A 10,340-nucleotide genomic window follows, 5' to 3' on the forward strand; every position below is an offset into this window, starting at 1 on the left:
TTGGCTATAAACGGATTCTAATTGTTCAAATAGAGGGTTAAAATGCTCTTATTGTCTAGAAAAATTACCAACTGAAATTTTTCTTCATGTGTGAAATACATGTATGTTGTAAATTATTTTTTTAATTTTCATATCAGGCACCTTGCACCAAATCATTACTATTTGGCATCATTGTGACATGTCACGAAGTGCTGTCCTCTTTATACCATTTTGAGCCTTGTAGCCTCTTGCACTAAATCACTTACCACGTGTTATTAATTAAGTCTGTGAGGGTTCACCTAATACATATCATCTAGAATTCCTGCTTCAGACTGTCCTGGAATTGAAGGAGTTTTTATTGTATTATTGTGTTTTATTGTTATTTGTTCACCTGCAGTAGTACAATTTACTCGAGTCATGTTAGTATAATAAGTGATACACCTAGAAAATCCAAGTATTTGAATCTTGTTTGAAGGCTTTACATGACTGAGCTATCACCTTTCTTGTAATGCATGCACGTAAATACAAAAATGTGGAGCAAGTCAGATTTCTCCCAGTATCAGATGATATCAGTGTCAGTTGATATGTCCTGAAGGCATTTCTGATATCTGTTTTGACAACTTGAATGAAACTGTGGTTTTGAATTTATTTCTGAGGTTACATGTAAGCTGAATGGTGAGAACAACAACATAGCACAGCAGCCAGAAAATGTTAACAGTGCAACAGAGACAGAACAGCTATTTCCTGGTGAACCTCACTTTTTGTGAGTTACTGGTGAGCTTTTGCATTCTTTAGAAGGCAATGTGAGTCTGAACTGCATGGAGCGAGAGATGCCAAACCCCTGCCCATTGCCTGCTCACCCAGTCTATGCTACCATCTGCTTCTACGGTCAGTGCACCTTCCAATACTGTGGAAGCAGCTCTGCTAGTGCTCTTTCTGGCTGGGATACCCTGCTGCTTACACCCACAGCAATGGAAGCAACACAGTCCCTTTCTGCCTACCAAACTTCCAGGGCATGGACATAACTGTGCCACCCCTTCTCTCCCACTGAAGGACATTGGAGTATGTGTTTTACAGTTCTGCTGTTCTCCTTGTAAACTAATTCAGAGTAGAAGTGAATTACAGTACCAGATAATGTATATGTAAATATATTTTATTATAAACCTTGGCTATTGACCTGCTCTGTTTAAATGCATCCACAAACAGGCAAAGCATTTGTTCAAATCAGAAAAACTTTTATTATGGTTTCTCAGAAAATACAGAATAAACTATCTCATTATAATAAAGTAATTGTAGCACAGGTTCCAAGTATTTACAACAGACAGAAACAAGAAAAATAATAAAGAAATAATCAAAAATGTGTAATGGTGAACAGGGTTCTGGATTACAGCTGACGCCCATGCACATCGAGTGCATTAGGGCAAAGTGTTATAAGTTGGACATGTGATATTTTCTGGACTAATATGTTATATTTGATCTCTGAGTACATTTTCCTGTAATAACTTCAGCGCAGTGTCTTTAAGTAAATATATTTTATTATTTGTATTTTGAAGTTGACTCTTGACTTTATGTTTTTTTGTTTTGTGGTTGTTATGTGTGTCTGTAAATGTTCATTGCAGCTGTGAGAGAAGAGTGGTGCAGTTCTTAAGTTTGTCCAGCTCATCCACCACATCAATCAGCCCCTCAACCTTTTCTGAAGGAAGCACCGCCCCTGCGTTGTTTCTGAACTTCTTCCTCAGGCTCTCATTGGTCAGCGGGTTGCGCCAGTGGCCATAGAATGTGTCACAGCGTCCCTTGAGAGTGTCTCCTCCAACAAGTGTCACCTGGACTTCACCATACATGCGGTTGAAATTAGCCGGGTTGTCATCGGGATGCTCCACCTGAACACGGCTCAGCAGGGCGAGCAGCTCAGGGCGGCTCATGGCAGCGGGTGTGAAGGACTGCACAGTCACCTCACCATCCAGGAGAGCGCTGCAAGCATTGAACTGGAAGGAGTGGCGTGCTTCATGCTCAGACTCAGGGAAAGGCCTGTTGATGTACTTTGATTTGGGGACTCTGAGCCAGATGTCCTGGATTTGAGCTGGAGAGACAGTGCCAGGGTCAACTCCCACAAGAAGCTTGTGGACCGAGGCTGCAGCATCTGCCACCCAGTGCATCCCGAGATGGGCGGGGAAACGCTTGAAGCCCATGTCCTGCTCCTCTAGCAGGAACATATGGCTGTCATCATTGGGTGATTCTAAAGGCTGTGGCACGTAGTCTTCATAAAAAGCATTGAAGCCGGCCACCCCTGCGACAGCGTCCAGGACCAGAGGACTCGCCTCTAGGCCTCGGGAGGCCAGCAGAGCAGCCTCCAGCCCCAAACGTGAAGCATTGCCGATGTGAAGGGGTTTAGACTGAGTGGCAGCATTAGCCATTGGAGCTCCAGATAAAGAAGCTGCTATGGCCAAGGCATGACTGCACTGGGAGTGATCCAAGGACAAGAGGCGAGCACAGGCAGCTGCACTTCCCATTGTCCCTACCACACTGGGAGGGTGAAACCTGGTGATGAGAAGAAGAGAGAGAAGAGAGACTTTGGTTGTTTTAGAACAATTTAGTCTTTTGACCTTGGACAAACAGCTTCTCTTTACATGACTCTCCTCTCCACATACAGACACAGTATATTTCAGGGATGCTAAAGAAAGTAGGGTTTTAGTCATTTCAGTACTTGATGAACAAGCATATAATGAGGTGGGTCATTTGACTTGTTGTAAACACTTGATAAATGGAGTCCTGTGTGATTCTCCTCCACATGGCTAATTGTGCCAACACTACCCACAGAGCCTCTGCTGTCCCACTAACTCGCCTTTCACAGCTCATTGACACCACTAAGAGACTGCACATTACACTGCACTGGCCTTCTTGTAAACCACACTGCAGAGATCAGCAGAGTCATATATGGATCTCTTCAGACTTGTGGATACTTGTTCTCCATGTAGAATATAAAATTGTCAACAAGTAACTGGCCTCATATCCATTAAATGGGCACTAGAGCTGTTTTTAGCACATAAATTACAATATCAATAATAGCACTCATGCTCTGAGGAGCTCACCTCTTGGGGATGTTGTGGGCCTCATTAGAGAACCTCATCAGTCGACCCTGGATCTCGATGCCGACATTGAAAGCCAGCAGGAAGTCCAGGCCGCTAGGCTTTCGGTTAGCAGGCATCAGGTCACTGAGTGCTAACACAGCAGGAAGAACCGCTCCTGAGGGATGAGTGGCAGGGTGCCACGTATCATCAAAGTCCATGGAGTGAGTCTGAAGCAAGAAGATTTTAATAATCAAATGTTTGTACATAATAATTTCTTTAATATTGAAAACAATTAGATGGCCATTTTTCCGTAGTTTCCCATATTGCATTTCTTGGTCAGCACTCTTTAATTGCCATTACAGGCTTCAACCAAACAGGCAAAGCTAATTTCTGCAGGCTGCAGAAATAGCTGAGTATAAAATAGCCATAGTTTGGTTGAGGTAATGGAATTAGTGCCTCTGAAGTTGACTGGTGTACTGGGGACAATAGTGACACATCTGTTCCATCTATTTATACTCACCGCCACTCCATTGACAAAAGCTGCCAGTGTTGGGGAGAGCCTGGTGCCCCTGCGTCCGTATACAGAGCTGATGTCATCAGGAGCGTACATGTGCTGAGGGGAAAAGACAGAGACGGATAAACAGAGTGAGTTGGGGCATTTTTAAAAGAAAATTTTACAGTCATCACACAGACAAGCACACATTACATGAACTTTACTTTAAATAGCTTAGGCACATCACCCTTAAATTAATAGAGGCTGAATAAGTTTCTTTGTAAGTCATAAATCAATCTGGAAAATTTGTGGAAAAAGGTCATCAGCCATAAAAACCTGTCTGTTCCCAAGATATATGACTGCATTATTATAATAGTAACCAGTGTTTTCTTCCATCATCTCATCTGTCAACACACAGCATTTGTTCTGACTTAGGATGATTGTTTCTGTAAGGTCAGGCATTTGCTTTCATCTGTCTCATTGCCTCATATCAGATAAAAACATTATTTTCTCTTCCCCCTCTGCCTCACCTGACAGTGCTGCAGGGCCAATTCAAACACATCTGTTGTGCTGCCAATCAGACCAACCCCAATGCTGTCCAGCACCATCCTTTTGCTGCGGTGGAGGACTGTGGAGGACAAGTGCTGGGGCTTTATTTCACTGAGGAACTTCCCAAAGCTGGCTGTGACTGTGTCCTCTGGGGCCGGGCACTTCAAAACTGCAGAGGATGGAATGATGTGTAGAGACAAGCAGTGTGGAGAAAAAAGAGAAAAATTATATTTATTATTAAATATTATATTAATATTATAAATAATAATTAATCAAGTACAATTTAATCAACTTTTGTTCCCAAGATCATTAATGGCCCCAACCATCCTCAACCAGAGGCTGGTTTACCTTTCACTGCAGGATTATGCATTTCTCTGACAGCCCACACTGGCCTAATGATTTTCTGTGGAACAAGTATAAATGGTTGAACACACCTGAACACTACTTAGGAGAACATTTACTGAATCACCTCAGATTGGTTCGTGGCTGTAGACATATTCAATGATTCTTTGTCTTCAGATACAGATACAGGCTTCAGATACAGATAAAGTTAAATCAGCCTTTAGTGGACATTGTCTGCCTCCTACCTTTTGAAAGGCTTATTGCCGGTGAGTACATAGTGCATGCTATTAAATTATTTTGAATTTTGTATTTAATCTTTCAGCAGACTAAATTAAGTCAAACAGTTTTAATGTAACCAACTATCCTCTATTAATTCTGTCAAAAATAAAATTTACACCTGTCATTACTGTCTAATTCATTTAACTAAAAACATCTGCAAAAATAATGTGAATATTTACCTGCAGTTTGGACATCATGGTTTCAGTATGGTGTTTTTGCCACGTTATTGTTTTTCTTCTTTCTTTAAACTTCTTTTCTCTTCCAGGTTTCTCCTTCTTTTTCTTAGTGATGCAGTCAAGAGGTTGTGAATGATGCTGTTTCTTGGTTGGGAGGTACCTACCTTATAAAGCCCAAAGACTTGTCATAAGCTTCCGTTTACCTTACTGGAACAAGGAAGGGAGGGCATACAGTTTCAAGGGAGGAATTTCCATTGTGCTCATAATTAACATAATCAGCATCACCATCACCTGAAGAGGAAGGTGACAAAGGAATGTCTTTTCTTAAAGGTGATAGTGAAGTCATGGTGAACACTGTGGGCTGGTGTCAGGACTATGTCATGAAACTCCTCCTACAACCAGATAAGTCTATTTATGACAAACCTGCATCTCTACTTCAGGACAGCTCAACACTTCATCTGTGCAAGCATCTTGATCAAGTAAGGCTCCATTCCATATATAATAATAAGATTTATGGATAACTTTTCAAGCAAAAAACATAAGTGCTTTCAATAGTATAATTTAAAGTTATTCATTAGCATTATTTTGAGATCACCATGAATAACATGAGTAAAAATATAAAACTTTGAAAAACTTAAAATTCTCAACTGTATTTCAGTGTATGCTGTCCTTGCCTTTGGGTCTAATATCAGTGTCTGATCTATGACAGAAAGGGTTACTTATGTAGTCAGCTGCTGTATTTGAGACATTTAACAGGAAATTTAAATACAGCTGCTTCTGGAATTTGACATTTATCGAATAATATCTAGCTCAGGTATCATATTTTCTTGAATATACCTTGTATCTTCTTTTAGCTTACAGCTCGCACACCAGTAAGATTAGTGTTTAAGAGTTAATTTGTTAGAAGCCCCATTAGCTGTACCATAAAGCACAGCTAGTCCTGTCTAGTCTAATGTGGTAGCATCAATTAGGGGTCCCATTTCTGTCATTAGCCTGTTGCTGTGTTTTTTTTTTCCACTGAGATACTTATGCTGTAAGTTGTTATTTCCAACTACAAACCTTAACTTCCCTTTCTGCATGTTACTTAAAGTAATCACAATACTATGTCTCTTTGGGAAATAAATTGCAGCAAAATATTGCATCTGCACTGCATTATATCAACTACCTTTCAAAGAGGTACAGGCTGTATTCATATATTGTCTTTATCATTACATTTAAAAAAAACATTTTTACATTCTTTGCCAGCTCAGAAAAAACATCCACTTGAAAACAAAGACACAATGGCAACATTAGATGGGTTTCCAGCCAGTTTCTATGGTGAACCAGGAGTGTTGGGCATGTTATCCAATGGGATCAGTGCGTTCCTCGTACTTCTACAGAACTTCAGTAGAGCACATACTGGCATCGCACCAGTAGGAGTGGAGAACATCCTTGCAGGTAAAATCTGAATGTGCTAGAAAATGAAATTAAAAAGTAAAATAAAATTGGCTTATGCTAATTTACAACAACTTTTACAGGTGTCCATCTCATCCTAATCGGTGGTATATGCCAACTGGTGTCTGGTCTGCTTTCCTTCAGAAAATATGATCATCTGAGTGGCACTGCCTTCATTGGCTATGCTGCTCTTTGGAGCAGTTTTGGTGCCACTCGAATCTATTTTGGTGCCTTAGATGAAACTCCAACCACAGAATTCATGCCACATCTAATGATAAACAACATGTCTTCGTCCACCAATGTGACGAACAGCACATGTCTAAATGCCACCTCAGGAGCTTGCCATATATTTCTGTCCATAGAAGAATCAGCGATTGCTGGTCTGGTCCCTTATATCCTTCTGTCCTTCCTCCTGGCCTTTTGCTCTGCCACAGTAAACTACATTATGCCTTTCGTTTTTGGGGCCATCACAGCCACCTTAATTTTTGAAGCAGTAGCTGTAGTAGCAAGCTCCTGGGCTCTCGTGGTCTCTGGGGTTCTCGAGTTGCTCATTCTCCTTTTTGCCATCTATGGTTCGGCTGCATTGCTTGTCAAAGGTCTGACTCAGCGTCTAGTCCTCAAAGGCTTTGGTACCCCTCTCTTTAATGTTCTCCTGCTAGGAACCGCCAACTCGGCAAGTGCCCAGAGCATTGGCCAAGAGAAGAAGAAAAACACAAAATACGCAGAGCCCATGGCCTTGGGTTTCTTCTGTGACACTGTTGCCCCCTTCATCTTTGCTTTCTACAGCTTTGGGTACATGAAGTCCTTTGGCTTAGGAGTTACATGGGTCTCAGTCAATTCAGTTGCGCAGCTGTTCTCAAGCTACTACGCCCATCTGCGCCAAGATTGCTACCACACCACTAAGTTTGGTCTTCATGCTACATATTGGCTCATCAAGGCTTGGGAAGAGTTTGTGCTATCTGTTCTGATTGTAGAGGAGAATACAGTGGTCTCAGGGAGGGAAGCAATGGTGGGGGATTGGTTCTTTGTGGTGGCAGCCTTGGTGCTCTGTGTGGGAAGCCTGAACATGGATGTCCTGGAACTGATCCACAACATGCTCTTTGTCCTGCTCACAGTCTCAACAATCTCCCAGATCCCCCTCCAGGGTTACTACATCTTCTTTGGTGTAGCTTGCTCCCTGTTCACCGCAGCCTCCTTGTATGGTACCTTCTCACGTCTCATCAACACAATAGCAGAGAAGTCTCTCATCCCTGTTGGTCCACAGCCCATCTCCACTGAACAGCTACAGAAAGCTTTCAAGTGCAGCAGGTCTACACTGGGAGATCAGGGGGTGGTTCCAGCTTCAGACGCCCTGTTCTACCTTTCAAATGGGGTTGCAGCTCTCTCAGCCCTCCATGCGCGTGCCTTAAGCACAAATCCATCCTTCCTCAATCTGACTGTCCCTTGGGTCCTCATCTCTGGAGCCATCATCCAGGCCTATGTCAGCCGGCTGCAAGTTACAGGAGGTGGACGCTTTGGATCTGTCATCTCGTCCATCTATGTAGCAGTGTGGGCAACCTGGACCTGGTTTAGGTTTGCTGGTATGTTGGTAAAACCATGTGATTAGATGGGGATTTGTTCTGACTTAATTATCCATAATTCTAATAACAAATTTTTCTTTCTTTTTTTTCCCCAGGTGACCTGCTACAATTTTCCACAGTAGCATCCTATGGTTTTACAGCAGGAGCCATAGCTTTCCTGGTCATTAATGCTTTCGTCATGCTGATAGGTAAGGTTAACCACATTAGAGAAGAATTATTATTGTCATTTTTATTATTATTATTATTTGGGCCAGTTGTAATCCCTTCCATTGTTTCATCAGCTGCCTACAGGAACCTGGTTTTGCTTTTTCTAACAACAATCATGGAGGTTGTTCTGGTCTGTTTCCTGCTGTCCACCCTGCCACGACTGCCATACCAACTAGAAAGTAATTATAATATTTTGTAACTGTAGTCTTTTATTTACATTCTCTCTGAAAAAATGTCCTTGTAGTTAATTAAACATTGTGACAAACTGTTCTTCACAGTGGCCATGCTTGCACTGCTTTCAATAATTTGTATATATGGAGCTCTGGCATCACTGGTCAACTGCATCTTCTCACAGACACTGCTACCTATGGGCCCTCCTTTAATAAAGGTAAGCAATGAATATAAATTTACTGTTGAGTGTATTCTTCCTAACGTTATTTTGGTCTGTTAGCTTGATGAATATCTTGTTTGTTCTGTGGCCTCCCATAGAAACAAATGAAACAGGAAACCTCTTCAGAGCCACCCTGTCCAGTGGCAAATTCACGGCTCACCAGTGGTCTCCTGAAGATCGCTGGCCTTCTGGAGGAAGGTGGAGTCTGTGGTATTCCCACAGACACAGTCTATGCCCTGGCTGCCTCCTGCAACAATCCTCAGGCTATAGAGAAGATCTACAACATTAAAGTAAGAAAAAAAAAATAAGGTGCTAGTTGGAGTATAATATGGGACAGATCATTAAATTCAATTTCCACGTTGTGTGAATCTCATCGACTTGTTATCTTTGACCTGCTCCAGGACAGACCAGCAGAGAAGCCCATCTGTATCTGCATCTCTAGTGTGGAGCAGCTGGTAGCAGCCAAGCCTCCCTTCAGTCCTCTGCTCTGGGAGTTTATGAGGAACGTGTATCCTGGAGGCATCAGCTGCATCGTCAGCAAAGGCGACTGGCTGTTGAGGCTGGGTAAACTTGGCAGCTGCAATTAAAGATCTATCTTCAGTTTAACTTCAGTAAATGACAGTTACTTTTAAATGATCTTGTTTAGGAGTGGGACCAGCTTATGACCGTGTTGGTACCAGAGATAGCATCATGATCCGCGTCCCTGACCACACTGTGACCTGCCACCTATGTGACATCACTGGACCCCTTGCCATTACCTCAGCCAATCCCAGTGGAGAGGCAGACAGCACCCACCATAGCATGGTCATAAAGTAAGCATCGTTTCACAGAACTTTGTTGTACTCAAGTCCTCATTTATGTCAGCTGTCATCTAGTGGACACACTACACATCGTATCTTAGGTTTTGCTTTAAAACGTTTCTATCATCTCTTATGTATTTCATTTTCAGAATCAATTTTGTTGTTTGTATTATTTCACTTTTTCTTTTTTATTGTGTGCATTGGTCTCCAATTGTTGTATTGTCTCATCATTGGCTTATTCAGTCACCTGTAAAGCACTTTGAATTCCATTAATCCCTCTCTCTCTCTCTCTCTCTCTCTCTCTATATATATATATATATATATATATATATATATATATATATATATATATATATATATTAAAGTACTATTCATTAAAATGTAAAAATTCTGAAATACCATTTCTGGTTTTGCCACAGTCGTCTGGGAAACAAGATCCAAGGGGTTCTGTGTGATGGGAACTCAAATGAAGTTGTTGCTTCTACTGTGGTCAACTGCCTGAAGATTGATGAAGGTAAAAAACAAAATCTCAAAATTTTTTTAGACACTTTTTCACTCAAACCTGTCTCACTTTTTCCACAGGGACCATTACCATTGTGAGGGAAGGCTGTGTCCCTGCAGTAAAGGTCCAACAGATCTTTGACAGAGTGAAAAGCACTATGGTGTGATCATCATATACCTCATTTTTAAGCCTCTTCATCAATGATTTCTTGCCAGTTCTGCTTCTTCAGCTTCTGCATTTCCAATGACTGCTTTATGAAAACTATGAAGATGATAGGGATGAAATCTATGTAGTGCTGGTTATACCACTCCTTTCTGTCTGTAGAAGTGTTTCAATAAAATCAATGCCCTTCTGTTACAATATTCACTGTTGCTAATACACTGTTGACTTTTCAACTTTTCTCTTGATTGGAAATTGTTTACACAAACAATTGAGATGTAAATAAATTGATAAAATAATGCAAAGTTCTCTCCTGTTGCTATTTGTGTATTCATGTGCTGCATTTCTCTTCAAATAAACAATATTTTTAAATAATGTGCA

At 41.4% G+C, this 10,340-nt stretch overlaps 2 protein-coding genes across 5 annotated transcripts; one reads left to right on the plus strand and one right to left on the minus strand.

The window, feature by feature from the left end:
* Window positions 1-1,193: 1,193 nt before the first annotated feature.
* On the minus strand, window positions 1,194-5,044 carry LOC139606103 (cis-aconitate decarboxylase-like). 2 transcript variants are annotated; one of them, XM_071458128.1, is made up of 6 exons: window positions 4,890-5,044; window positions 4,438-4,492; window positions 4,071-4,258; window positions 3,568-3,660; window positions 3,069-3,274; window positions 1,194-2,517 (listed from the first exon to the last, which is right to left on the minus strand). In XM_071458128.1, the coding sequence occupies exons 1-6, from the start codon at window positions 4,905-4,907 to the stop codon at window positions 1,590-1,592; spliced, it is 1,488 nt and encodes a 495-aa protein (XP_071314229.1). In that variant the 5' UTR covers window positions 4,908-5,044; the 3' UTR covers window positions 1,194-1,589. The 2 variants fall into 2 exon arrangements, with proteins under 2 accessions (XP_071314229.1, XP_071314230.1); XM_071458129.1 differs by lacking the exon at window positions 4,438-4,492 and having other exon boundaries at window positions 1,439-2,517; window positions 4,890-5,019.
* A 171-nt stretch (window positions 5,045-5,215) lies between these two features.
* Window positions 5,216-10,340, plus strand: LOC139606102 (uncharacterized). Of its 3 annotated transcripts, none has more exons than XM_071458125.1 (11): window positions 5,216-5,365; window positions 6,266-6,323; window positions 6,404-7,900; window positions 7,996-8,088; window positions 8,182-8,286; window positions 8,386-8,495; window positions 8,597-8,788; window positions 8,900-9,062; window positions 9,145-9,310; window positions 9,718-9,812; window positions 9,881-10,340. In XM_071458125.1, the coding sequence occupies exons 1-11, from the start codon at window positions 5,231-5,233 to the stop codon at window positions 9,964-9,966; spliced, it is 2,700 nt and encodes an 899-aa protein (XP_071314226.1). In that variant the 5' UTR covers window positions 5,216-5,230; the 3' UTR covers window positions 9,967-10,340. The 3 variants fall into 3 exon arrangements, with proteins under 3 accessions (XP_071314226.1, XP_071314228.1, XP_071314227.1); XM_071458127.1 differs by having other exon boundaries at window positions 7,436-7,900; XM_071458126.1 differs by having other exon boundaries at window positions 5,325-5,365; window positions 6,132-6,323.

The sequence above is a fragment of the Trachinotus anak genome, unplaced genomic scaffold (assembly GCF_046630095.1).
Source record: "Trachinotus anak isolate AG129_WGS33_773 ecotype Australia unplaced genomic scaffold, CSIRO_AGI_Tana_v1 ptg000021l, whole genome shotgun sequence".
In the NCBI taxonomy this organism is placed as follows: domain Eukaryota; kingdom Metazoa; phylum Chordata; class Actinopteri; order Carangiformes; family Carangidae; genus Trachinotus; species Trachinotus anak.

Coding starts and splice junctions, on each gene's coding strand:
- LOC139606103 (XM_071458128.1), bottom strand. Junction 4,259..4,437: donor GCATAATCCTGCAGTGAAAG/GTAAACCAGCCT, acceptor CATCCTCTGCAG/TTTTGAAGTGCCCGGCCCCA. Junction 3,275..3,567: donor CTTTTGTCAATGGAGTGGCG/GTGAGTATAAAT, acceptor TTCTTGCTTCAG/ACTCACTCCATGGACTTTGA.
- LOC139606102 (XM_071458125.1), top strand. CDS start 5,231: ATGGTGAACACTGTGGGCTGGTGTCAGGACTATGTCATGAAACTCCTC. Junction 8,089..8,181: donor TGCTTTCGTCATGCTGATAG/GTAAGGTTAACC, acceptor TTGTTTCATCAG/CTGCCTACAGGAACCTGGTT. Junction 8,287..8,385: donor ACTGCCATACCAACTAGAAA/GTAATTATAATA, acceptor TGTTCTTCACAG/TGGCCATGCTTGCACTGCTT.